General features: G+C 38.5%; 3 protein-coding genes across 6 annotated transcripts; 1 reads left to right on the top strand and 2 right to left on the bottom strand.

The window, feature by feature from the left end:
• Positions 1-8: 8 nt before the first annotated feature.
• tdrd5 (tudor domain containing 5) lies at positions 9-11,005 on the bottom strand. 4 transcript variants are annotated; one of them, XM_082138923.1, is made up of 17 exons: positions 10,953-11,005; positions 9,579-9,815; positions 8,328-8,759; positions 8,088-8,245; positions 7,905-7,988; positions 7,767-7,823; positions 7,299-7,467; positions 7,009-7,187; positions 6,203-6,417; positions 5,910-6,119; positions 5,732-5,798; positions 4,968-5,165; positions 4,728-4,871; positions 2,787-2,897; positions 2,576-2,716; positions 684-828; positions 9-571 (listed from the first exon to the last, which is right to left on the bottom strand). In XM_082138923.1, exons 1-17 carry the CDS (start codon positions 10,954-10,956, stop codon positions 372-374), a joined length of 2,751 nt encoding a protein of 916 aa, XP_081995049.1. In that variant the 5' UTR covers positions 10,957-11,005; the 3' UTR covers positions 9-371. The 4 variants fall into 4 exon arrangements, with proteins under 4 accessions (XP_081995049.1, XP_081995050.1, XP_081995051.1 ...); XM_082138924.1 differs by having other exon boundaries at positions 9-562; XM_082138925.1 differs by lacking the exon at positions 10,953-11,005 and adding an exon at positions 10,052-10,235.
• Positions 11,006-16,691: 5,686 nt separating this feature from the next.
• nphs2 (NPHS2 stomatin family member, podocin) lies at positions 16,692-19,286 on the top strand. Its single transcript, XM_082138278.1, has 8 exons — positions 16,692-17,058; positions 17,131-17,234; positions 17,352-17,424; positions 17,756-17,838; positions 18,211-18,414; positions 18,489-18,544; positions 18,624-18,702; positions 18,793-19,286. The coding sequence occupies exons 1-8, from the start codon at positions 16,752-16,754 to the stop codon at positions 19,057-19,059; spliced, it is 1,173 nt and encodes a 390-aa protein (XP_081994404.1). The 5' UTR covers positions 16,692-16,751; the 3' UTR covers positions 19,060-19,286.
• Positions 19,287-19,301: 15 nt separating this feature from the next.
• On the bottom strand, positions 19,302-27,875 carry axdnd1 (axonemal dynein light chain domain containing 1). Its single transcript, XM_082138273.1, has 25 exons — positions 27,160-27,875; positions 26,540-26,712; positions 26,079-26,182; positions 25,883-25,985; positions 25,712-25,797; positions 25,569-25,625; positions 25,286-25,394; positions 24,459-24,580; positions 24,235-24,375; positions 24,048-24,152; positions 23,811-23,931; positions 23,589-23,690; positions 23,333-23,499; positions 23,196-23,250; positions 22,865-23,099; positions 22,566-22,782; positions 22,234-22,327; positions 21,796-21,995; positions 21,624-21,708; positions 21,443-21,544; positions 21,241-21,354; positions 21,016-21,129; positions 20,838-20,929; positions 20,628-20,758; positions 19,302-19,445 (listed from the first exon to the last, which is right to left on the bottom strand). The coding sequence occupies exons 1-25, from the start codon at positions 27,251-27,253 to the stop codon at positions 19,315-19,317; spliced, it is 3,054 nt and encodes a 1,017-aa protein (XP_081994399.1). The 5' UTR covers positions 27,254-27,875; the 3' UTR covers positions 19,302-19,314.
• Between the last annotated feature and the right edge of the window lie 106 nt (positions 27,876-27,981).

The raw sequence follows: 27,981 nt of genomic DNA, 5'->3' as shown, positions 1-27,981 counted from the left end.
CCTTTTTATCACATTTTCTTCTTTATAAAACATTTTTTTGATAAAAGAAAAATTCTGAATTGAACACTGAACAAGCAACTTAAAACAAACAAATGTCCAATTTGGTTCATAGTGCAAATATACAAAACTTTAGCATTGTGTATGCAAATCTATAAAAATAAAGAACAATCTTCTGCTGGAGAGGCTTTACGATAAAACGAACAAGAGATATATCTGCTCTGACTTGTCCTTATGTGTCCTCCGCTGCTTTTATTATATCATTTGATATATTTCTAGGATGTTGCAGCCAAAGAAATGAAAGAACAGAAGTTACTGAACATAACGAAAGTTCAAAATTGGTTCTGAAGCCAACACGCACCGCTTCTGGCTGGTCAGACTGTGTGGTTGGAGCGCCAGTGTAGGATGTTGGCTCCGGCAGACAGGCGCGCAGCTGGCGTCAGGGATAACGGAGATGTGTGCTGCCGGAACGAAGTGTGTGGACCCTGTCCCACCGGGCCTGGACTGCTTAAAAATTGCATCATGAATTGGGAAAACGGGGGCTGGACCGGATAGACTGGTACACCTGGAAAAACTAGGAAAACTGAGCAGTGATTTGCATCAAATCGCACACTAAATGAACATGTTAAATCGATAGCCCTAATATATATATACAATTTTTTTTGCTTTGTAGTGATGTGCTTTACCTGGATAGATGCAGTTTAACTGGATCGGGCTAGAGGTGTGGGGGCTGGTGCATGTGGTTGAGACGGGCTGTGGTTTAGCTGGAGACGCACACATCTGCAGTTCACCCACTTTTTCTTGGACAGGTGGAGGAGACACAATCTCAGGCTATGTAAAAAAACAAAAACAAAAAAACATGAATCCTATTACACTAACACAATGTCTACAACAGACGCGAGCAGCACGACCTGACAAAAGCAAATAGAACCCATTGTAATCAGTGATGCTGAGCGACGCGACAAATTCACGACCGTGAACGGATGCCCCGTTCTATTTCTGACATACTTCAAACGCTTGTGCTACTTGAAGAACAAATGGATTTGCAACAGCCGCTTTGTTGTGTCTGGTGTGGACAGCTTATAGCTGTTGCGGCACGACACAACAACGGTTGTGTACGGTGTAGACAGATTTTAATTTTTTTAATTGTTTAAAGGACCACCTCAATTTTAAGGTGCAATATGTAATATTGACAGCTAGCAGTTGAACTGGGTACTGCAAACTAAATGCAAAATATAGGAGAGGGTTGTTTCTCCCAACCCCTCCTCCTCAGACTCAACACTCAAGCGGGTTGCAAGATTGAGGACACGTAACAGGAGCGAGCGCAATTGACAATGGAAGGCGATGAGACTTTCACTGTGAGTCGACTGATCCGCTTTTAAAATACTCCCGTTCATAGAGATTTTTAGATGGATGCAAGGCTTTTTAGTTTGGGTAGAATCTGCGATCTCTGACCTAGTTTGTTTGCTGACTTTCATGACTGCAATACACTGTTTTCCACCAACTGGCAACCCGGGGTGTCGAAATACTATTGGGTAATTTGGCAGTAGGCATGATATCACAGACCAAAACAAAACTGACATTCCGACACGGACTTCAAGCATTTTTGATGTTATAGGCCCAATAAAGAGTATATTAATAATGGATTATTAATAATGGATTATTTCCTTCGGCTGAGACACTTCAGATGTGCACTGTTCGCCATGATGGTTTTAAATTGCTTGAAATATGATTGGAAATCACTTCAAAAAAGGAACATACAGTTAAGTGTAACATATACAGCACAAGTCTGTCATATAGGCCACATAGAATTATAATGAAAACATTATAATTGTGTGCTTTGGACATGGTTTTAATTGTCAGACTTTTGTTTTTTTAATCAGGCTCTCAAAATGTATATAAAAATTTGGATTTAGATTAATCGGCATTTACATCAGTTATCAGCTTTCAAAAATAAATAATTATTTCCAAAATGTTCATATCGGTGCATCCCTAATGATGCATTTTATGAACAAACACTACTAAAGTGTGAACGAAGTCTTCATTTCATTTTTAAAAAAATAATAAATATTAAGTATTATAGCAAGTATTAAATATTTCAACATATTTTCAATAATAACAATACAATAAGACTATTGGCAGGTATTTTAGCACTTATTTTAACAAAGAAATGGCAACTGCGTATTTATAAGCTACTAATAGCTGAAAATGACTATTGCACGTCTCTTGTAGAAACTTGCCTTTTCCGATGAACAGTTCAGTTGAATGATTAAGCAGATGAACCTCTGCGGAGAGGCTAATTAACATTCTCATCTAATCAGCGCACAATTAAGATCAACTGCCTCCCAAAGGGCTCAGCGGGAGAACGGGGCTGTAATGGGGAACAATACATCAGGAGATTAAATCTCCAGACGCACAGCACAGCACCTCGTGTCATTCTGAGTGACGACTGTGTGCTAAACGCCATGACTGAGGAATGAAAGACTGAATCCTTTCATGAGCAGATTTTACCTCAAAAAACATTTGACACTCAAAAGCTGTCGTGTCATGCCTATTGTGTACGAGATGGCGTTCTTACTTTCGATTCGTCTTCTGTCTTGACGTCAGGTTCACGTTTCGTCTTATCTGTTTTGTCCTCTGCTGTCCACCCTTGATCCCATTGACTGCAGCATAATGGGGTTTTACCCTGCACAGCCTCGGACGGATTTACTTTCTCACTCTGAAAGATCATCTGAGGTTTAAAGAAACGAATCAAAAATATTATTGTACATACGTGGAATAAGACTCACTTGAGCCTCAGTGTTGACGTCAGGAACATTTATACACTCGAGGGGAGGAAGGTCCAGGCTTGGTTCTACATCAATGGAGAAGTTGGTTTCTACATTTTCAGAGCTGGAACCCTGGAAAGAACAAACCAGAGTTCAAAATGAAGGCTCGCAAATGACTTTATTAGAAAGTTACTGCAATATAATAGATTGTTTTAATAAAATTGTGACAACTGCTTGCCACACATTTGGAACTTGTATGGATCTAAATAAACAAATGCTGAATGCTAATCAAACATAAAATCGAGAGTGGCAATCATTAGCTATATTATTAGATGTTGTTTTGTGTGAAAACAGCCAGATGGAAGAAGCTGTCCTCTGCAACCAAGGAAGATATTGTTAAAATTGCTAAATCTGGTCAATCGGTTTAAGACAAACAGAACCTCAGATACTTTGATCTCCTGAGATATGGACACCACAAACACATACTGCCATTTGTCTCCACACCCCACAGAGTCAAGTTGCGGGAAAGCTTCTTCCCCCCAGTCCTTCATTCACATTTGTTCCTTCTCCCCCACTTCCTTAACATTACACGTTCTTCTCTTCACTTAGAAAGATCATATAAAAAGTACAATGTTCTATGTCAATACAAGTGAATTAACAGTCATGTTTGGTATCATTTAAAATGTCTCAGTGCGACTGGTACAATGGTCTCATCTCCACAGAAGTAAACCAAATGGTAATAAGGGTGAGATATACTTTGCTTATTGGGTGTGTACTTTTTCCCAGGGTCCTTCATCCAAACTACCTCAAGACACTCAGCATCATGTGTTTTTCTAATGTCACGTAACTTATAAATTTTTTCTCATTATCTCTGAGCATTTGATGTTATTGTATTGATTAACTTTGAATTGATTGTGTAATTGGCATGATACATTTACCTGACTAATAATAAATTGTAACATTTGGATTTATTCCGACTTACTCTGAAATTCTTAACTCTAGTAGATTACGTTAAGTCCATAACACTTCAATTCTACGATCAGGTTAGTAAACGGACGGGAATTCAGCTTAGGTGGAGCAGAGGAGCACACCGACTGAAATTTCAGAGATCTGACTAACACATCGGCATAGTCAATGTATAATTAGAACTGTAGAGGCTAATAATGGGTTTTCCGTTTAAAACAACAGAGTGTTGTTAGACCAATCTAAATAGGGGTGAGTCTCAACCTCTAATTATTGTATAGCATTATTCTAACTAAGTGTACAAGGGAAACCACGGCATAATTATACAAAGTTACCGTTAGAAGTAGTTAAGTTGGTCAGCTTGGTTCTATGGTAATGGCCTCTGGTTAGATATGATCTTACCTTAAGTGTGTTCGGATCTATGGGGACTAAATAATACATTCTAGAATGAGCAAAGTGGAGTATGGCCGACTAAGATATTAGTCAATCGCCTCTGTCTAATGACCGAGACTGACAAGCTTGTGATTATGAGATTGTATACCCGGCCGCTGCGAGACTCGAAGTGTTATAGGAATCCGGATGAACGAATGTAATTTCAATAAAGAATGAAATAGAATAATCAAACATTCACCTAACTTTAATGATTAACAAACATCAAGAAAACCCTTTTCATTTTTGGAGTCAGATGAAACAAAGAGGTAATTAAATTACTTTGCCACGCTGAAAAGTAACTACGATATTTTGTTGTAAATTTAAAAGTAATGCATTACTTTACTAGTTACTTGAAAAAAGTAATCCGATTACATAACTCGCACTACTTGAGTAAAAACTGATATACGTCCCTTAAACAGCACCCATAGGACCCATAATATTCCTCCATTTACAGCCTCAGCAGACAGACCTGCCCTCCATCGGCACAGTTGAAGGGCACTGTAATTCACAGAGAGCTTGCGGCCCATCAATGCTGTATCATGACACTGAAAGCTTGATTAAAGGTACCGTTTTAGGGGAGCATGGACAGCCGTTTCCCTGAGAGCGGATCTCTATATCCGGAGAACACGTGGAGGGTGTGAGAGACTCCTTTACATCATCGATCTGATCATCTCCGAGGTAAGACGTCAATGGATTGAACTGCCCTGACATCTAAAAAGCCAAACGAGAAGAAACAAGCAACCACTGGAGATCAGATTTTAATCAGGTCTACGGTAAGTGGGTATAAAAGAAGATTTGTGTCCAGACCAATCCGTAAGCGGTAACGCAGGGAAGGGCGTGGCCCTCTTTCTGTAGGGCGGAGTGAACGTAAACATCCTCCTCCGTGTTGGTGTCGCACAGGAAGAGCAACAGGAAGTTGTTCTGGTAGCTGTGAATGGCGGCCACCAGAGTGCGCTCACAACACATCCTCTGGAAAGAGCTGATAGCACTCTGAGTCCAAATGCTCTGAGAAGAAAGCCAAGACATGTTTCTAGTGTTGTTTCAAATACAGACTGGATCAACACTACAGTATGAAAAAACAAACATACAACAATTGTATTCAGATTCAAAAATAAATGACTTGTGGCAGATCTTTTAATGAATAGTTCAAAAAGACTCATACGTTTGAAGTCGAATATTTCCCTACTAAATACTATACTGTACTATATACCATACTATATACTATACATGTGCAAATACATTGTATAGGCGAAAACTGCTACTTCTGCAGAGATTCTGAAGTGCGCATACGATGGACCCTTAATATCCCATGAGACCACGGGAGGGGATTAATGAATGTTAGTGAAGTGACAACAGATGCTGTAGGTTATTTTCAGTTTTATTTTTACTTTAAGTTTTGATAATTTTGTCATGCGCTTTTGTCACTTTGTAATATTTGTATTATAGCTTTAATTTATTTTTATTTCAGTTTTATTTTAAGTTTGAGTAATATTTATATTTTATTTGAGATTAATTTAAATTAATGAAAACAAATTTTAATAGTTTTAGTTAACAATAACAACACTTCTTACCGTGATGGGCCGAACTCCAGCTAACATTGCTGGGACAGCCTGAGCAGGGAGGTCAGCGTAACAAGCTCTGGAAAGATTTTCGGATTATACAGAGCAGCAGAGATAGAAACATATGTCCATATGTCCAACTTTAATTTATACTACTACAAATTTGATTTATAACAAATGATGAATTTACTTGAGAAATCTGAGGCTGTTTCGTTCCACTTTTGTGATGTCTCCGAAGTCGACGTAGTACACCTTTACTTCAGTTTCACTGAACACCTCGTGGATCACCACACGGTAGAACCACATGTCTCTTGGGGCCACACAGCACACCTGACCCGGCCGCACATAGGCATCAGGCAGCCTGTATCTCTCCGCCACATCTGGGTAGGAGTAACAGCTCCTGGAAACAGGAATTGGGCATGATCGGAATGACAAGCTATGCAATCCCAGCCCAAATAATTATGAAACTAGTGAGCGAGATACCTCATTTCAATCATCATGTTCTCCAGGGCTCTGGCCTCCTTGTTTTGGCTGAAGCGGATGTAGAAGTGGCTGGGTGACTCCGTCTGCTCCACCAGGACTGGCACTAGCTCTCTCTCTCTCCTGCGATTGGGCGGCTTCAGCTTCTGGCAGCGCACCGCGTCTGGAGGAACCGCTGAGACATGACTCACCATCAACTCTGGGAAAAGATCCCCCATCTACGACAAACAGCCACACACACATTGATTTTTTGTTTTAGCATATAGAGATATCTAGCTATACATTTTCTTATATAATACATGTCATATTTTATTATGTAACATAGGTTATATACCTTAGTTTATAATATGAATATAAATTTTACATGATATTTACAGATATCTCTCCCTCTCTGTTTTATATATATATATATATATATATATATATATATATATATATATATATATATATATATATATATATATATATATATAAATATATATATATATATATAAATATATATAAATATAAGATTAGATTGTATGTTTTGGTTTATAATATAATACAACATATAATGCCAGATATACACATTAGGTTATATAATGTCAAAATATATTATATATATATATATATATATATATATATATATATATATATAGACACAAACTTTTATATTAGATGCAATTAATCTATTGACAGCACTAACACCAATTTTATGTATTTATTTTAATTAAATATCAACATTACAAAAGTGCAACTCTGAAAGTTTACTGTAGGGGATGATTAATCTGGGAAGGAAAGATAATGGATTATCACTAATGGCTCTTAACCTGATGGATGGTTTTATTGGTGACTCTGAGCTCAGCGTCAGACTCTTGAGGGTCTGTGGATTGCTCCATCTCTTCGCGCTCCCAGGCAGATTCTGCATAGCTCAAGTAATAGGCCTTGCTGGAGGGATCCTGTGATTCGTCCGTCGGACTGGAAGTGGTGCCGTGACCCGGGGATAATTCTTGCAAAAGGAATACATCACAATCAAAGTCTCATTAAAGGTGATCAATGAATCTGAAGCACTTGTTTGTTTTGTTCCAATCCATATGACACAAATAAGAAAGGAGAGTACCAGATTTACTGGGTTGTGTGTCGTTTGGTTTGAACTCCACGACCATCCAGTGGTTTTCACTCTCGTCAGCACCTCTTTGGATTGAAAATGTATCACTTAAAGCACCAACCATCTCAGTCACGCTCAGAAAGCCACATTGGCTCACCGGCAACTCCTCACCATACATTCGCTAACAGCAAAAAAAACAGACCACAAGTTAGAATAGTGCCATCCAGCAACTCAAAAAATATAGCTGAGGATAAGATATTGTAGTTTTCACAGAGTGATACAAGATTCTGACCATCATGTCATGGTTTATTTTGCAAAAACTTCTGGCTGACCACATATTATACCTTATACTTAAACAAAAAACATAAAATGTTAATGCCCCAAAAAATAGGCTTCATTTTCTGCATGCAAAATACAAATTCTTAATTTCTTCTTCAGATATGAACTCAGATATGTTCTAGACAGGCTTTGTGATAATACCTTGTATTCTGTGGGTAGATTGTGAATGGAGATCCCATTGCCATTTTCAGCTACAACCTAAAATAAGATCTATATCTCATAAGCCAAGGTGAAAATATGAGACAAGAAAGGCTGAGTTTTTAAGCAGTTATGTCTGACCTTCCGTAGCTTATCTTTCAGTTCGCGGCTGACGGTGCCAGCGGTGCCCTTCTCGAGAATCTGCTGTCTGAGCTCCTCCTCAAGCTGGAAGAAGATTTACCCCGACAGTATTGATTTATTTATAGCACAATTATAGCGAAATATCGCACTTATTTCACACAAGCGCTTAGACGATATCCAAACCTTAAAAATGGTTTCTTCAAAAGAGTGCTCTTTCTTCACAGGCTCTGGTTTAGGAACAGCAGGGGACAATGGTGTACTTTGCTGGTCCCTTTTTGGCGGTGAAGTCGCTTTAAGACTGAATCCCACCGGCTTCTGTTTTACCACCAAAGGAGGTGCCACTGCAAAATAAAATCAAGAGCAATCATCATGCAAAAGATCATCAAATTAGGCTTTCAATAGATTCCAAAATCATATACATACACTTCTTGGAAAGACTCGCCATCTGATTTTCGGTCTGATTTAGTGGCACTATGGGGCTTTTCAGAAGTAGTTGCGAGCCAGTGCGACTCTGCTGCATGATTATGAAATCCGTGGCAGCCGCCAGCATCTCGGATATGGAGTAGAAGCCGTATTGAGTGATCTGGAGCGGCTTTCCGAACTGCACCGTATACCTGTATTCCAGCTCCGATAATCTGACCGGCCCATGAGATAGTAATTGTTTTAGTTGGCTGCGCAGTTGAGCAGGCAGGGCGGGCTTTGCTGGGCCACGCCGAGGGAGAATAACGGGCTGATGCCGTGGGAAAGAGGTGTGGAAGTTCACTAGATTTCCCCTCCGATTGTTAACTTTGGGTTTGTGGTCCCGTTGCTTGGACACTAGCTCTTCGATGCCTTTAGTGGTCTCGTCTCCAATAGCTGCAAATGGATAAAACGGACGTATATAAATATTTCATCTGTGGAACACAAACTGAGATTATTAGAAAAACAATAAAGTTAATATAATGCAAGTGGATGGGTCCTTCAAAATGACACTTCAAAAACAATACAAAATGAATGACTAATCCCCAGTTGATGAATCAATGTCTTCTGAAGCGAAACAATAGGGGTGTGTGTGTGGGAAACATGCAAATCAGTTCTAGCCAACTGTCATACATGTGTTGGCTTGATGTAAACGTCAGCACATTGTGGATGCGCATTGTGAAACTCTGCGTCACTTCTTGCACGAGTTTCACAAAGCACTAACATCTCGCTTCACAACATGCTTGCATTTATGTCCAGCGAATGCATGTTTGACAGTTGGCCTGAAACAATGGTTTAGTTTAATACGTTTAAAATATTAGTACTTTTCTCACTTAAAATCTCTGCTTGTGTTCCAGAGAAGAACTAAAGTCATATACATCTGAGACAGCATGAGGGTGAGTAAATGATGAGAGCATTTTAATTTCTTGGGTGGAATATCCCTTTCACAGATTTCAAGTCAAAACAAAGCAAAAGTACTGATGACTCATCTCGCACTTAGGGGCGTGTTCAAAAGTTTGTTCAATCAAATGCTCTCTAGACTGAGAAAGCCCCTCCCCTTAATACCAAGAGCTTCTGAATATCAATAGCAAGTCATAAATCATACAAATGGTGTCTTCAAGAAGTTTTAGCATTAATATATACACAGTATAGACATTCTCTAGGCCATAAACAATGATTTACCAGCTGACAAAAGGGTTGAAATACTGAAATCACCTTTTAAAATGATGCTGCCATCAAGGTGGTACTCCAGGTGCACAACATCCGGCATTTCCTTGACCATATCCAAAACATTTCTGAATCCCAGTAACCTGAGGGGAATGGGGAAGCCCAGCATGGTCTGGTAGTCTCTCTTGAGCTGCTCAGGGGTCAAGCCACGTTTAGCTGAGATTAAGAGAGACCGGACGTCCTTCTTCAAACCCGCGAGGAGCTGATCTTGGGTCATTCTGACAGCTAAAACAGAATTTACTTAGTAACAGCTGACAGAAACAACAGTTTTAAAGTTAATATTAGTTCATCATGATGTCAACACATGAGTTAACCAACTGCGAAATAATAACAGACCAACAAAAACAAAAAAACACTGTTCATTGTTATTTTAGCCTATTGACAACATTGCTTTAACGCAACGGCTTTAAAATGTATACAATTTATATGTATTTTATTGTGGTTTATGGACAAGTGATTACCTTTTGAGCAAGATAAACACGTTTTCTCGTTCGGTGCAGATCACGCGACAGGCCGCGTTTAAAAAAATGAGAATTGTGTATCACACAGGTGCAGCGCAATGACGTCAATGGAGCGAAGTTTATGTCAAAAATATCCTCCGAGATGAACTTTTAAGAGTGCAGGTGAAAGTGTGTTTCATTAGCGTCTCTGTGGGCAGATGCAGCTGACTCCGTGAGACACGTGCTTTATCAGCATGGGTCGAGCTGCTGCTGAGACCGCACATTCCGAGTTCACACATAGCTTCAATGTTTCTGCTGTATAGCCTACTTTTTCTTTATTTCACATGATTATTTTTATTTAACCAGATTGTGTAGTTTTCCATTTCTGTTAAATGAAATAAAAACTATACAAAATGTGCTACAAAAACTGCGGGAACCAGGTGCTAAAAACATGTTTATTTTATTCAAAAAAGCCTTTTCACATATTTAAAAAAAGATAATTATATTATTTGCAAATTTATATATAAATATAAACTGAAGCATTTTGCACAAAAAAAAAAAAAAAAAGAGGTGAGACTTAAGGTGCAATTCACACCATGTTGAAAATTACCATAATGTCAAGGTTTCAACTTGTTTAAAGTATCCACGTCCTTGTAGAGCACGTAATTAGCTTGTAAAATGGGACTTTTCAGAGAGATCCTACTTGTTTCACATAAGCCTTGATATAAGCGTTAATAGTGTCATTCCCAGTTTGAGGATGTGAACAGATCCGAATAGAACATCACGTGTTGTCATCTGGAGACTATGGTAATTACGTTATGAATGCTGCTGCAGAGCAAGTACAGGAACTTGCTACTGCCAATACATATGCGATATGCCATCATACATAAGTTCCGCTGCACAAATAGCATTTGTCAATTACCCATAGCAGATCTATACAGGTGGAGCTGGGGAGGTGGAGGGTTTTAGATGAACTCTGAAAACATGCTGCAAACTGCTATAGTGAATGGTAACCAGCCATTTAAATATTTAGCAGCAAGCTCATTGGCTGCAGATGCGGCATGAACCAATCAGCTTGTGCCAAGTAGTTTACATTGTAAATATCATCAGCTGCTTCCGCCTGTACCTTCTAGTTTCATGACAGAACTAGGGATTTATTGTTTTAGTTGCTTGTTGTTTATATACTGTATACACACACACACACGACCTTGATATTACATTTTTCCTCAATCGCTTTGGCTCAATTCTCAAATGAGACATTTCTTTTCTCTCAAAACAATAAGGTCAGATTCTCTGAACAGTTTCTTGTTCATATCAGATTTGAATTTCTCATTGATTTAAGCAAATTGTTGACACGTGTGCAAAATAGTAATTGTCTACAATTTGCACAATGACTAAATGCACATGGCTTGTTGATCAAAACTGATGAGTTGATTCTCAGTGAAATTGTCAAACTCTTCACAACTTCTAAACATTGTTTCATCGTGTAAACAAACACATGCAAAATGCTCCATTCAGTGATCAAAATCTGTCAGACATGTTATGTTCCATAAATGTATGACATGGAATGTTTGTAATGTTTGCTAAACTGGCAAATGGCCTGCATTTGTAATGCAATAGGAATCACAATCTTACCAATCAACCAACTTATCAACACATTTGTATTTTTACAGTACATTTGTTTCTAGAAATGTGTTACATGTAAACTAAAAATTCTTGTCATGGAAGAGCAATAAAACAACTTTTATTTTGGTGCCATTGGCCAACTTACTGACACAATAATAGGGTTTGAAGCTTGAATTAATGTTTTTGGTGAGTTACTACGTTTTGCAGACATGCAATGGGGTTCTGATGTTCCTGCAAACAGTTGTGACAATTGAGCTTACAGTTTAGAGAAAGTTAAGACTGTTTCGAAAAATGAGCCAAGGCGATTGAGAAAAACTGTAAACAAAGATCTCAAAAAGATAATATCAACTAATGGTCTTTATAGCTTTTCTATTAGTTGTAAACTAAATAGCCTACAGTCTTATACAATTTATTTTAAAATAAAAGATAGATAGAGATAGATAGATAGATAGATAGATAGATAGATAGATAGATAGATAGATAGATAGATAGATAGATAGATAGATAGATAGCCAATGTTCAATATAAATGACCAGTGGCTTCCACACACATTTGCCCAAAGTGCCCTTTTTTTTCAAGGCAAAATTTCCTCTCCTTTTTTGTAATTAAAGGCCCTTTTGTGGATGCCTGCCCAATCTAACTATTAGTCAAATTAATGAATAATAATTTAGCCGTAAATAAAATGACCCACATGATGACCTTTCACCTGACGAACTCAACAGGGACGATTCCTCACGCTGCACGCGCATTTTTAAAATTCGCGCGGCTACGCGCACTACCAGACGATATCTTCAACTCTGCGGCTGCTGGTAAGTGGTGTTTCATTCTCAGCGAAGTGCTTATGATGGTTGTTTACTTATTATTATTATTATTATTATTATTTTACAAGAACGACGTGAAGAGAGCATGCAGAAATGTTGTTTACATTGCTGTCTGTGTGTAGGCTGTAGAAGTTACGTTAGCTTGCTGTTTAGGGAGAAAAGTTTCACGGGTGTCGAGGGGTCTGGTCTTTTTATGTTATTTATACTTTAAACTATTATTATTATTACAATATTTATTTAAAAAACGTAGAGTGCCTTAAAAATGATCACAACACTGGTAAGACTTACCAGTATCTTATGTTTTGTGTGCAGCAGCCTCTGTGAACATCTCCCCTAGCAGCCTGGGCAGAATCTGCAGCTTTACAGCAGGTCCGTGAGCTAGTGAGCCAGTTCCAAACACTGTCAGCTATCTTTACATCTTGTCATGGTCACATAAAAATTGTTTAATCAGCTAATATATCTCCTATATGTTTGTTTTAATGTCTACAGTCTCAGATCAACTCCAGCAGTATCATCATCATCATCATCATCATCATCATCATCATCAGCAGCAGTAACAACAGCAAGGCAGCAAACTCACTTAAGGACTTTAGTAAGAATTTACCAGAAACAGGTATCACATTAATGTTAAAAATATTGTAAAGTATTAATTGCTGTATTTTTTTTCTGTTTGCTTTGTTTTTATTTTCATTGTATAAATGTAACTCTTGTATTTTTGTAAATCTGTTTATGCCATGAAAATAGCCACAGATGCTGACATGGCATTAAATAAAACTATACTGTACTGTACGAAACGTGGGCCACGTTGATTTTGTCCTACACAGTTTACTATAACAGCTGTTCTTTATTATTCTGTAGGCTATAACAGAGAAGGAAAAGCCATCAGGTTGGGGCAACTTAAGATACTTCAGTTTCTAATCCCAGAGTTATTAATATGTACACATAATTATTTAAATTGTTTAACTTTTAAACTTAAAATTTGTCTTTCCTGTTCTGTTTCTTTTTCAAAACTGCATCAATGCATTTGCTGCCGTATCGATACAGAATCATCCATATTTATATATTGCTGTATTGATATTTTGAGCACAGCCCTATTTAAAGCCTTGTTCCATGTGCCCCCTTTTATACTTTGAGCACCTGCCCCTCCAGAGGTCTCTGCACGGCCCTGCAATGGACTCCTCACGCCAACAAAAGTTTCATTCAATTCCTAATGATTCTACAACCATAATTTTAAAGATGTGCAAGGAGAGACCAGCTTTGACTATTCGAGATACCAATATGTCTTGGGAACAGTTTGTTTCACGGAGACGTCCATAATCCACTAACCAAAAATGCAGTTTGTTCAGCCTCAACGTATTATTTCGACGCAATACTTCGCCGCTTACATTAGGTTTATGGCCGGTGAGTGATGCAATTAGTCATTAAGTTGATTCTAATTGTACATTTACACATTTGTCTCATTAGTTTTCGATTAACTCAATTTACTGTTTATTTCCCCATTCTTTTAATAGGAGAACTTTGTGCCTGCAATGACACGATACGACCTCTAAACGGCAGTGTGGCGCTAGTACTGTAGCCATCTCCATTGTTTCCATTAATTATAACACATTTAAAACATTGCATACTGCTCATGTTCAATGTAAATGAACTAAATAATACATATTTATAATAAGATTAAGTACTTTAAAATGCAACATTGTTTTGTTTATATGTTAGTAGCATCATCATTTATATGAATTAGTCTTATATTGTTCTCTTGCTTCCAGCAAGAGTAGCTGATCACGCATGGAGCCTGGGTTTATCAGGCAGCAGACAGAAGCAGGGCACACAGTCAGAAAAGAGAGAGCAATAACGTGTTTTTGCAGTGTATGCGGGACATAACACAGCAGCAGATGGAAGAAGAGCGGGAGCTGAGAAGAGAAGAAATAGAAAAAGAAATGATGATGAGACGAGAGGAATTGGACTATGATGCACAAAACTCAGACGGGAGGAGATGGACAAAACATCTATTTTTCTGTTTACCTTTATGCCTTAAAAGTTTTTTTAGTGTAAATAGTAGCTACTTCTTAAAATCACCTGCCGTTTCGTTTGTATGGACATTTGTAAATAGTACTTCTCAAAAGCACCACTTTTTTTGTACATTTTATAAGCACCTTTGTATTTTGCACTCTGATGTGAACTTCATATATAAATAAAGTAATAGCTGTGCTATTATAACTGAGGCAAATGAAAGTCATGGTTATTAAGGGGCACATTATCAAAAGCAAAATATACATTATTATATATTATGAGTACAGTTGAGACACTTTTTGAATTTTGATTTTTCACACAAAAATGGAAGTGAATTTCCACATGACATTACATTAGCTTGTAGACTAAGATATTATCAATCATTAATACCCATAAGTAGTTTATATTTTCCACAATAAGCTCATAAAAATAAGGTGCTTTTTGTCTCAACTGTACCCATATGTTGAGACACCCATTTTTAATGATGTACAGGTAAATAACCATTCATTGCAAATATAATAAATAAAGAAAATAACAATTGGGCAACATGTTTGTTTATTCATCCATTTAAATTCATTCATTTTATTTAAATTAGCACTGGTTAAAATGCATAAAACAGGAACAATATATTTAATATATTCATTAATAATACACAGTTTAAATATAACAAATATCAAATTTTATTTTCATTTGCGTCCTATGCTGGCTAATTACGACGTTTAACCTGTTATCATGTAACCTGTTATGCAGTGTTGACAGAACACTGATAATATGGTCATACTTCCTGGTTCTGGTAAGAACCCGAGCTGCTGCGTTTTGGACCAGCTGTAGTTTGTTTATTAAGCGTGCGGGGCAACCACCCATAATAGCATTACAATAATCTAGCCTTGATATCATGAACGCATGAACTAATTATTCCGCATTTGTCAACGAGAGCATATGACGTAATTTAGATATATTTTTAAGATGGAAAAATGCGGTTTTACAGATACTAAACACGTGACTTTCAAATGAAAGATTGGTATCAAAGAGTACACCCAGGTTCCTAACCGACGACGAAGACAGAGCAGCCATCAAGTGTTAGACAGTATTCTAGGTTATTACGTGAGGAAGTTTTTTGTCCAATAATTAGAATCTCTGTTTTTTCAGAATTAAGTAGTAGGAAATTACTACTACTTAAGGCAGTTTACTTAAGGCAAGGGGTCGTCCGTTAATGCCTGGCTCTTTCAATCCAATAATGTAATTGTAAGCTTCCATTAAGAAGGCCATGTTAGTGTTTTCATTAACGGGCCTCAGGGGACTTTAAAATCCCCTGGCGATGGGATTTCTGGAATTCATCAGAAATTCATCAGATCAAAAAGGCTGTCGAATGTCTCCAGGATTTTACATGTTGGCTCACAGCCAGCAAACTGGGGGAGCTGCAGGTGTCCCTCGCATAACCGGAGGGCATCTGCCACACTGGCGCTTTAGGGTCTGTGCAGCAAGGTTTACCTTCATTTTTTGACTTTGCCAATCTATATGAGCTGATCTCAGTTTGTTGCCTAGATGTAGCCCTCGAGTGTAGGCCTTCTGTGTTGTGCGTCACACGCATCACACACATGACCAGCGTCGGCCAATAGTGAGCCTACGTGTGACGTACAACACAGACGCGCTACACTATTACACTACGTGAACTCACTCGAGGCCCAGAGAGAAGGAAATTAATAGTGGAATAAAGTCGTTAATTTTGTTTACTTTTTGCGCACAAAAAGTATTCTCGTCGCCTGATAAACTTAAGATTGAGCCACTGTAGTCACATGGACTACTTTGATGATGTCTTTATTGCCTTTCTGGACATGGACAGTATACCGTACATACATTTTCAATGGATGGACAGAAAGCTCTCGGACTAAATCTAAAATATCTTAAACTGTGTTCCGAAGATAAACTGAGGTCTTACGGGCTTGGAGCGACATGAGGGTGAGTCATTAATGACATAATTTTCATTTTTGGGTGAACTAACCATTTAAAAACAATTCAAAATGTTTAGAGGACATTCATAGAACATAAAATTAGGCTTTTAGTAGCATGTTATTTTACATTTAGTGCATCTAACAAAACTGTGTAGGAGGCCACCATTGTGAAACATTCATTAGAAGAGCTCAAACACTCCCCCATCATCATGAACCTTCACAGGCCTACAGAGATCCTCCCCTTCAGAACACAGGAGCTGAGCAGACACCAGATGAAACCTCACAGCAGATGCTCCTCTCTCTGAACACCAAATGCTTCTCGCAGACATGGAGAAAAGAGCAGAAACATCTCATTCTTCAAGATCTGGACGGACAAAGAGGGAGCCGTCACCTTCTCCTAAAGAGAGAAAAACCAAAGCACCCAAATCCGTCAAGCTCCAAGAGCCCCACAAAAGAAAAGAAAAACCAGAAGTGACTGAAGAAGAAGAAAGTGGTGAATCCAAAGAGCCTCAGATGATCTCCAGCAGCACTGTTGTAAATGTAGACAGCGTGAGGGAGCGAATTAAAGAAGATCGAGAGGAGTTATTGGGGTTATTGGAGACTGAGGGGCCTGGAGAAGGTAAGTTTAGACAAGAAAACATCTAAAAAAGACGGAGAACCTGAGTCACTCATCATTTATTTTTCTCGAAAGGCTTGAAGAAGAGATACCTTGGAGTTTGTGAGCAGCTTCTCATCGTTTTGGTCCTGTCTGTGGTGATCTTCTTCTTTCCTATTTTAATCTGGTTCTGTGTGAAGGTATGCTTTCAGTTTTTGAGACTAAATATTACAAATCAAGATATATTTGATAACTCTTTTAATTTCCAATAACTATAATTTATAACCGTTATTATATATAAAATTGTTTATTCGTAGATTGTGAGAGAACATGAGAGAGCTGTGATATTTCGGTTGGGGCATTTATTGCAGAAGAGACCCAGGGGCCCTGGTATGTTATCATTTACATATTAACACTTTTACATATAGTATATTTGCAGTTTTTATGTGAAGAATGTATAATAAGAAAATGTGAATAATTTTTTACAATTAATATTTTAAAATATTTCATTATGATTAGTGCTGTCAAATCGATTGTTATCTAACATAAAAGTGTGTAAATATATAATATATATGTGTCTGTGTATATATGTGTATATATATAAATGTATATACTTTTTTTTAAGTTAAGTCAACTGATCCCCTTACATTATCACAAAACATTATTTTTTATAATTTAATATTTTTGCATTTTATTACATGCATGTTTAATTTTGCTGCAGGGCTGATGTTTTATCTCCCATTTTTGGATGTGTGCCATATAGTGGACATTCGTCTGAAAATACTGAAGATCCCTCCTCACACGGTAACGTAACAAAAAAAGCCTCCATATTTTCTGCTTGTGTATGTTTGCGTTGTATTTTCTGAGACGACCTCCGAGTCATCAAATGAAGTGCGCTCTAAAAAGCTGACAACGACAAATACCATCCCAGTGATCCCACTGACGCATGTATGTAAACATGAGGGAGGCATTTGGTCACCCGTAAGTCTCTAGACTGGGCTTTCGTGTAGCTCAAACAGTAGATCATGGTGCTGGCAACACCAAGGTCATGGGTTCGATTCCAGAGAAAACAGCTGATAAAATGTATATTATGTACCTTGAGTTGTTTAGGATAAAAGCGTCTGCTAAATGAATAAGAATAAACATCGTATGATTTGAATGTCCTTACATCTTCAGGTGGTGACCAAAGATCTGGTGTGTACCGAAGTGAGTGCAGTGTGTTACTATCGTATCGAGAATGTGTCCGTGTGTTATTCATCCCTCGCCGGTGTCCCAGATGTGCTGCAGGCTCTGACCCAGGTCTCCGTTAGAGAGATACTGGCCCATCATGCCTTCACTGATATTTTGCTGGACAGGAAACGGATGGCCCAGGAGGTTCAGGTACCTCAACAGATACGACACCTCATGAGGGCTTGAAATAAGAAGTTTTAACGAAGTTTTCATTTGTCGGACAGGTCACTTTAGATTCGGTAACCTGCAGGTGGGGAATCAAAGTGGAAAGAGCGGAAATGTAAGTACATATTAATGTAAATAACAGATTAAACTCCAAAGGACGTTTCATGGAGTTACTCATATGTCCACTGTTGCAGAGAAGAAATCAGTCTTCCACCTGCGCTTCAACACAACTTCGCTGTGGAGGCCGAAGCGAGACGTCAGGCACAAGTCAAAGTAAGGCCAACGGTGCAAAATGGGATTCAAACCTACAACCCTTTAGTTACCAACCCAGCTCTATAACCACTGCGCTTCGCTGTATCACAGGTGATCGCGGCGGAGGGAGAAAAGGCAGCTTGTGAAGCTCTGAAGGCCTCGGTGGAGTCTCTCTCTGGTTCTCCGCTGGTCGTGCACCTTCGACTCCTGCAGCTCCTCCACAATCTGCGCTCGGAGCAGCCCGCTGTGGTCCTCAACATACCTCCTGATGTCCTGACCCAATCCATCGACCTCGCCAGTTTGACCCGACCTGCCAATCAAAGCCTGACCGCAGCTGACGGCTCCGAAGATGCTACCAAAGACTCACCCATGATGTAAAGACAACGTGTTTGTCAGTGTTTACTTGTGAAGACGTGAGCAGCTTCATGCTACTAATTTTACGTAGGTATGCATAATATATTGGTACTCACTTAAAGCTAATCTTTAAAAAACACTATCATTTAATAACACTGTTAAATGTAATCTTAATCATTAATGATATGTGCAACACAAGCACACTTTAAATACAGATGTGTCTATTAAATACTTTATTACTTTGCCCCACATGAGCTCTAGTACGGTTTTTATTCGCATTTAGTGTTTCTTGGTGTCTCTGGACAGTTTCGAGCTGGCTTCAGATTTCTGACTTCTTGTCTTCTGAGCTTCAGAAGTTGCGACAGGGGTGCTGGGGGGCTTGGGTGCTGGTGGAACCTTCTTCTTGCTCACTGAAAATAGTCAGAAAATAGAAATAGGTCAGTTCATATCATATATACACCATTTACCTTAATAACAAAGACATTTTTATTGGTTTTGTTTACTTATTTGACCAACTTAAACTATATACTGACACCTAGTGGTGTGGATGCAACATTAAAATACATATGGCTTCAACATGGCAATTGTTATTTTTAACATATAATTTTCAGGGGTAAAATAATGTTTTTAATTGTATGGTACTAAATTATATTGCAGTAGTTATAATTAATTTATTCACTTTCTGATTTCCAACTTAAACGGTCATAAATCTTGAATTTGGAGCACAGATTTAAGTTTGGCCTCTTTTTTTTTTTTAAAGAGACACTTGGCAGATCATTGCTGAAGTGAAAGTTTAAAAAAGTGAACTTGAAAAAAGTTATACCATTTTACATTTATTATTAAGAAAATGCACAAAAATAGCATTTTCAGTTTTTATATGAAATATATATTTTCCAAAACACGTTTTACTCTAAAACTATGAAAAAATCAAAGCCATAAATCTAAACAAGCTGTGTTCCAAATTTGAGGTTGATATCTTAAAAAATTAGCTTCAGTACCAAACATTTCCAATAGATGAAATGAATCCCCCATTCATATCCAATGCGGCCATTTTTTATCACAAACAATACAAGTGTGACTATTTTTTTTCAGGACCATTTAACCTTTTCGAATCATGTCTTTGTTTGTTTTTTTGTGTTCACACAGAAAATGCCAAAACCTTTACAAAGTTTCGTACTATTCCAATGAATAAAAAAACAAAACAGAGGGTTAAAATTGCAAGAAACTACTTCAAAACCCATTTAAGGCCTAAGAATAAGACTTAAAAGATCTTCAAACACAAATTAAGGTGTGGTCTCATTTACCACTGTTTGGCAAATTTTCAGAGGCAAAATCCAAATTTCAATAGGAATCTACCATTTTGGGAATTTCCCCACACACATTTCACAACAGGTCACACAAATTTGCCACGTTGACCAACAGAAATCTGCTTGATCTGAAAGTTACTTCTGTGTGAGCAGTGCTTCATATTTTGTTACACTTTTGACAATAGACAAAAGACAATGGACCTTTGTGCCCACAACATATGTGACTGCACCTTTACCCGTCTTGTTCAGTATCTGAAGTGTAATGTTAGCCCCTGACACACTTACACTTGGTCTCCACACTGGGACGAGCCTGTAACTGCCTCTCCAGATCTTGTATCTTGTCCAGAGCTGCCTGCAGGTCTTCCTCTGCCTTTAACGCTCGTTCCTCCGCACTTATAGCCCGTGTTTCTACCTCCCTGGAAAATATAGCTTATGTAGAAAAGAACTATGGGATCTCATTAAAGAGAAATTTAAGTTCACAATGCTAATACTTACAGAAACTCTTGCTGAAGAGTTCTCACTGTTTCTAATGCTTTGAAGGCATCCTGGGCATTTTCAGTGTGAGGAGACAGCACAAGTTCTTCAGTCTAGAAAAAATTAAGATTTTGATGATTAATGCTTTACACTCTGTAGATGGGAAGCTGATCACATGTAGAAAATACAATATACTCACCCCTCTAAGTTGGACGGTGTACTCTCCTAAGTTCTTCTCAGTGATATTGCCATCATAACCAACTAGCTTGATGACTGAGCCATCTTTGTCATGTCTGCTGGCTGTTTCATCCCCCTGTGGAGGTGATTTGGTGGCATTTAATAGTGTTATTGGGTGCTAATCCATTGGACCAAGCTAGCTATAAGGCTAGCAAGCAAACAGCTTATATGAAAAAGTGTTAGTTACATATTCATCAGCTCTTTGGAAAGAATAAGGCCCAATGGAATCTTTCATGGCTGGTTCCTCTTCTTCTTCTTCTTCTTCTTCTTCTTCGGTAGGTTCCTCTGGTTGTTGCTCAACCTAAGAAGATGAACAAGGAAGTTATTCACATTTTGTACTACTTAGCAAAGCTGTATTCTACCACAGAGTCCATACGGATGTCACTCACAGGCTGTGTTACAGTTTTTCCAGACAACTGCAGTTCTACCATGTTTCCCTTCACATCTGACAGTAGTATCCGGCAGGTCTCCACCCACTCACCACACTCTTTCTGAACAAACACAGTGGCATTTCAGGCAGGATGTCAATCTCTATTGCTACTCTATTGCTAGATCTTAATTGCTAAGCACCTGAAGTTTGGCTAGTTGATACAACTCATTCTCTGTGTCAGTTGTGTTCTTCCGGATCACCTCCTCCACAACAGCCTGACAAGAGCTGCACGACAAGTTGTGTAATGAATTTCTGCTTAACCATAACTAGCTAAGGTGTATCCTCTCAAGATGTTGAGTTTAGTGAGGGTACCTTGTGATATACTTAGAAAAGTAGTCAAGCTTCCCCGAGAGGTTCCTAGCATCCTCCTCTAGCTTCTCAACAGACACGTCCACAATGAAGTTCAATTCAGGCGATGGAAGATATGGTTCCTGGTCATCCGAATGGACTGGCACCATTAGTAGCAGAAGGTCCACCATCCAGCGAATCAGCTTTGTGTGAAGTGAAGCCACCTGCCAACACAAGATGAGATCATTACTCATGGCTTAGGGCGTCCAGTCCTGCTCCTGGAAGTCCACCTTACTGCAGAGTTTCACTCGAGTCCTAGATAACACACCTGAATCAGCTAATCAAGGTCTTCAGGATTACTCTAAATGTCTTCCATTTGACTTGACTTGATTGTGACTTCCAGGAACAGGTATGAACACCCCTTAGGGAATGAAAGAAATGTTACACAGGTCTGTGCTGTACCTCGTCATGAAGCCTCATATTTTCACAGTGGAAAAAGTTTTCTTGAGAGAACAGGAATTCCTTCATTGTCTTGAAGACATCATCCAATTCAATCCTGTCACAGACACATACAGGGAAATTGGACATGGTTCAACCAGAAACATGAATCAAGTCTTGTGTCCAAATTTCTGTCCATGTAGATCGTTCCAAATCAGTCACTTATGAGGCCCCATTTCAGTTACGATGCTGCCTTAGAAAGTAGCCGCTAATTTAGACAGTACATAAAGGCACTTAAAGGCACTCACTAGATTTTTCAAGATAGCTACAATGTTTGTCCTTTGCATCTCTCTTACTTGGTGTGGGGTTTCTTTTTAGCCCTGTCACGTTCTAACTGTGTGCTGTCCACTAGCAGAAGAGCCTCCTCAGACATATTCATCATGTTGCCAAGAGCTTCTTCCAACATAAGGGAATCACCCGAAGACTGCTCCTCTGGAAGTCCACTCAAGGCCTTTAACCTTCTCGACCAGAACTCCATAGTTTCAATAAGCAACATTAGCGTTGCGTGAATACCTGCATTAACAACCAAGAGCAGACATTGATATCCATTGGAGAAAAAAAGACTATGTCAGGAACCAAAGGCCTTGGTTCTCACCACTTTCTCCATTGATACGGATTCCCAGTTGATTCTGGAGCTCAGTGATGGTCTTTGCCAGCTCCCTCATGGCCTCCTGGCCTTTAGGTGGCACTCCCTCTAGACCAGGGTGTCTCCTAAAGAGCTGGAGGCAAACATCAATCCAGGACTCTTGTAGGTTAGTTAACATTTCAAGTGTTTCCTGACCAGACACTAGGTCCTCCCCTCCATAACGCTCACACTGCTGCATCAACACCTATAGTTGGAACATAGATAGCTATAATTTTTACATTTAAAGTTAAACAGTTTTACAAAGATAATGGAGTAAGAAATTAAAAAAAGGATTGCTAACCTTTGACCATTGCTTAAGGTCTTCAGACAGCTCGTCAACTTTCATATTAGGGTTCCTAACGAACCATAAAAGAGCCAATAAAAGTCAATAAAAATCATATAAATACAAAGAAAAAAAGCAACATTTTCTTCACTGACCTTGATTTGTCTTCATAAAATTTGTGCCACTTGACAAAATTAGCATTGACAGATTTGATGGTCTCACGCTGGTTGCTTTCAGCCTTTCTGAGATTCTTCATGAAGTTGGTAAGTTTATCTTTCCATCGGTCAGTCAATTCCATGAAATGGGATACATCCTCCGAGTCCTGTGAATAAAAATAACATGGATATAACCATTAGTCTACATGTTATAGTCTTGACAGACTGAGGTAAGAGGTATTCTAAGTGTACATACCTTCGTTGTTAGGAAACCAGTGAAACGATCTGCAGTCTTGGCCCAGGTCTGCTCACTAATATTTAGCCGTCTGACCAGATGAAGTTTATTTATCTTTACTATCTGAAAGAAAAATGTGAGACATTTAGACTAAAATATTATAAATTCGTTCAATATGAGAGTCCAAATTAGTGAATTGTGCTTGTTATCTAACATGTCAAGGGGATTGTGACAAAATATCACCTTGACTGCAAGACTGTAGGTGGCTTTTCTCCAGAGGTCTCTTTCATCATATAGCTGGGACATCTGTCCTTCAAGTCTTCTCCTCTGCAGCTCATAAAGCTCATGGTACTCTGCCACAATACTGCAGAATGAATGTTATTTCAACCAGACAGATATAAAGTTTCAATAAATCAATGTGAATCCGCAGTAAACACTCCGTTCACACTAATAAACTAGTCTAATGGTTCATTCACGCACTTTGCATTGCGTTGTGACTCCTCCAGGGCTTTAGCAAGCTCCTCTTTGGTTTCCTCTGCCTCTTTGGACACACTCTCATCATGTTGTTTCAAAGAACTCAGGTCCCTTTTAGAGATTAAATATACATGAGGTAAAAAAATGTAATATTCCCACTCAATTGTCAATTTTTAAATTGTGTTAAGCTTACATATTAAGCTTTGCAATGGAGCTTTTGAAGTGAATGATGTCTTCAATGAGCCGGCGGTCTAGAGCCTTCTGCGCTAAGGTTTCTGTGTGCAGACCCTTCACCTGCCGTGGGATACGGTCGAGTAGAGACACATACCTCTGCCTAGACAAGTGGAAGAGGAAGTGAAGTCACTCTCTAATGAAAACACAGAGAAGGAAAAAAAGAGGTAAAACAGTGATGGAGACCTGAGCTTGGCGAGGAGCTGACCCCTCTCGGCACATTCAACGCTGACCTGGCGGATTAGCTCGTGGAATACTATGTTGTAGATGTTCTGCTCAATTTGAACCAACTCCAGTAAATTTTCAATCTGAACAGACAAAGCATTATGAAATCATTTACGGTTTGTGATGCAGCTGCTGTAAGATCCAATCCAGCTGGCTGCTTCATCTTTCAACAAAAGTTTCTTTGCGAACACTCCATTACACTGCGCCTCGTTTACAAAACCAAATGCTCTGAACAAACATATAATCCTTCAACGCGATCCACAACACCAATAAAATCAACCATCTGCTTGTTTCCAACGCTGGGAACCTCTGAAGTCTGCACAGAGACACAAACTAGCTGTTTAAACTGCCAAAGCTAACATTCATTCACTCTTCCATTTGTCCTGTTGTCTGCAGACTCAAGCGCACGGAGTATGTCAGAAACTGAACGCACATCTGTATACTGTATCCAGTGTAGACAGCTTCAGTGATTATAATGGGTTATATTTACTTCTGACGTGACGCTCACATCCAGTGTAGGCAAATGTCAGCCGTTAAGCAACTGAATGCCAGTGGGCGGGGCCTATGGGGCGTTGATCTGAAACTATTCGTCGATTCTTGCTCTGGTGGCGGGCATATGCAAATGTATTTTCCTGTGTGACGTCACAGATTCCGCAATATCAAAACGCGCCTTTAAATGCTTTATTTGTAATAAGGAGCTATAAAACCTGTAGGATGTTTTATTGGCACAAAGACAAATTTTATTTCTCTTGTCATGAGACTTTTAAAAACCATTGAAAAAAACGAACCTGTGAGAGTTCGGTTAGCTCTTGAAACTCTTGATTGACACCTGCTTTTTCCAACATTTTGTCCATCACCTTCATTAACTGAATCACCTCAAGACGACCGCTTGGTTTCCTTGTGGTAGTTTAGAAAATATTATAAATATTCATATAAATCATTTCAAATAAAGAAAGAAAAATTAGACATGCTATGACATGTCCTCCTAGTTTTTGTTAAGAAAATATTTAAAATATTGATCATTTTTAAATAAATTAATGAATCTTAAATAAACATGTTAGAGCAACTTACAATGATGGAAAGGCTCTTAGCTTCTTCTTGTCATCTTCTAGGAGAACTGTGAATTTGCTAAAATAAAAAAATAAAAAAAATTTGCCAAACATTTAGCTGTAGTACTAAAAGAGAGATGTTGTCACTGACCAAAGCTCACTTACTCTTCATAGCACTGCAGTCCCTCAAGGCCTTTGTTTTTTATGATGTGATATTCTTCTGGGATTAAAGTTTCCAGTGAACTCGAGTCCTTCGACCCAAAAACAACAACATGAAGTTACAACATATAAAAAAGACACTGTGCATCAAATTCTGTTTATTCTCCTGTCACTTGCATTGTGATGATCTTGAAACTGAGCACAGCTTCTTTCAGCCATTTGTGGGAGAGACACTCGGCCCCTCTGAGACACCAGAGCATCACAGAGAAATGATATGTCTCTGTTCAGATTCAAACAAACACAGTGAGAGAGAAAATCTCTTCAGTGTATTATGGATAAATGTATTGTGTAATGTGCAATGATTCACTCCAACCTTCCAGCTCCAGTCAGAGAGGTTGGCTGGTTGAGAAAGTATTGGTATTTATTGCGTCTAGTGGGATGGTGCCACACTGCATCAGGGCGGTGCATGAAACATACCTGGTGAAACAGGTCAAAAGAGCTGATTCAGTTACTAGAAACAATTTTGGCGAACGTTATTTTACCAAGTACAACATGTTCCTAGATCAATGGCTTTCTCGATCCTGGAACAACATTCCAATCAACCAATCAGATTGAGGGACACGATTACAGTTTATGTCAAGTTTAGGGTTAGGTGCAGCTTCTACATCACTGTTATTCACCTATCATTTCCCTCTGATTTTAGGGAAAATGTATGGATAGGGTTAGGTTTAGGGATAGGATTAGGACTACATTTGCAGACAGTAATGTTGTTCCCAGAGCAATGTTGATCTTATTTGGCAAAATCACAGTGAAAGATACTCAAGTGCCACAAACCTTGAAATCCTTAGGAGTTTTGGTTAATCTGAGGGGTCCGAGTCTGTCTTGAGGACATTTGGTGGACGTTAAAGTTGCGAGGAGCTCCTCTGGGATTGAATCGTCACACACTTGCAGGCTGCTTCCGTCTTTTATATGTGTCCTCTCCCTCACCTGAGGAAGCTCTGTGGCCACTAGACAGATTAATAACATAAGTAAATAAATAAGAATAACAGAAAAAGTTTGTGATGTGGCACATGTCCTAAAGGAATAACAATAAACTATTTAGTGAAATTACATGAATACATTTATAATAGGCTAGGGAAAAAAGTGTTGGTAACCAGAAAGTTTACAGCACCCATTGACTTCTATAGTAGTAAAAAAAAAAAATACTATAGAAGGCTGTTTGGTCAGTCAAATGTCTGGTTGCCAACATACTTTAAAATATCTTCTTTTGTGTTCGTCAGAAGACAGAAACTCGTACAGGTTTGGAACAACTTAATGAAGGTGAGTGGGTGCTATCCCTTTAAGAAAGTTTTTGATGTGGCATTAAAATAAACACACAAACAAATAAATATTAAGTCAAACAAAGATTATGTAAAGTGGATTCTGTAATTGATCATATATAAGAGTTTCCTCACTGTTATTGACAGCAGTAGTCGATCTCTTCGTCCTGCGACTCTCTGGTTTTGCTCCATCCGGAGGAGACGGGCAGCACTTGACAGACACCGACATATTGAGGCTGTTTAAACTCGCAGGACACTATTTAATTACGAATAACCGCAGAAAAGACGCAAACGCGCGAAAACATTACACTTTCTGCCGTTATCCATGCTAGAATGCGCGTAAACGCTCGCTACTGTGCACGAGCTCCAACTCTTCAATAGAGCAGCTTATTAAAGTTTGTTGCCATGGACGCGCGTGTCTATGTAACTTTCCAGTGTTACAAAATCACACTCGAGAGACTCATCTGAAGATAATACTTTAATAAGTTTTTATTCTCTTGCTAACATATGTTCTTTCCTGTATAAAATTAAGCCTTTTAAATATTCATAAGATGTTTCATGAATATTTTAGCGGGTAATTGATGCCATGGTAGCCAAACAATGCCCAAACTGGTTGCTGGCCACCGGCGTTGTTGTTGCCGCTAACTAAAACTAAAACTAAAAAGTAATTTTCGGTAATTGAAATAAAGTAAAATAAAACATAATTATTAGATGAAAAACAAAAACTGGAACGAAGATTAGAAATGTTGCTTTGGCATTAATAAATACTACAGTAGTATACAAAAAATACCAAACAGTTCGCCTGTTCCTTTTTTTAAAAACAAAAAGTCATAAAAAAAACATAACTTTTTAAATTACAATTTTTATTATTAAAATGAACATTTAATTGTTAGACTGCTGAATAAAACATACTAAATACCACATACTCCAAATTTGACATAAGGCTTTGCGCACATC

The sequence above is a fragment of the Leuciscus leuciscus genome, assembly GCF_965113295.1.
Source record: "Leuciscus leuciscus genome assembly, chromosome: 15".
In the NCBI taxonomy this organism is placed as follows: domain Eukaryota; kingdom Metazoa; phylum Chordata; class Actinopteri; order Cypriniformes; family Leuciscidae; genus Leuciscus; species Leuciscus leuciscus.
Note: the sequence above shows the minus strand (reverse complement) of the source record. Positions and strands in the feature narration are given on the sequence as shown.

Coding starts and splice junctions, on each gene's coding strand:
- tdrd5 (XM_082138923.1), bottom strand. Junction 5,799..5,909: donor AACAGCCTCAGATTTCTCAA/GTAAATTCATCA, acceptor AAATCTTTCCAG/AGCTTGTTACGCTGACCTCC. Junction 5,166..5,731: donor CTGGAGTTCGGCCCATCACG/GTAAGAAGTGTT, acceptor CTTTCTTCTCAG/AGCATTTGGACTCAGAGTGC.
- nphs2 (XM_082138278.1), top strand. CDS start 16,752: ATGCTTCTCGCAGACATGGAGAAAAGAGCAGAAACATCTCATTCTTCA. Junction 17,059..17,130: donor GACTGAGGGGCCTGGAGAAG/GTAAGTTTAGAC, acceptor TTTTCTCGAAAG/GCTTGAAGAAGAGATACCTT. Junction 17,235..17,351: donor TAATCTGGTTCTGTGTGAAG/GTATGCTTTCAG, acceptor GTTTATTCGTAG/ATTGTGAGAGAACATGAGAG.
- axdnd1 (XM_082138273.1), bottom strand. CDS start 27,253: ATGTCGGTGTCTGTCAAGTGCTGCCCGTCTCCTCCGGATGGAGCAAAA. Junction 25,798..25,882: donor AGTTTCAAGATCATCACAAT/GCAAGTGACAGG, acceptor TTTGGGTCGAAG/GACTCGAGTTCACTGGAAAC. Junction 21,709..21,795: donor TTTTCTAAGTATATCACAAG/GTACCCTCACTA, acceptor CTTGTCGTGCAG/CTCTTGTCAGGCTGTTGTGG.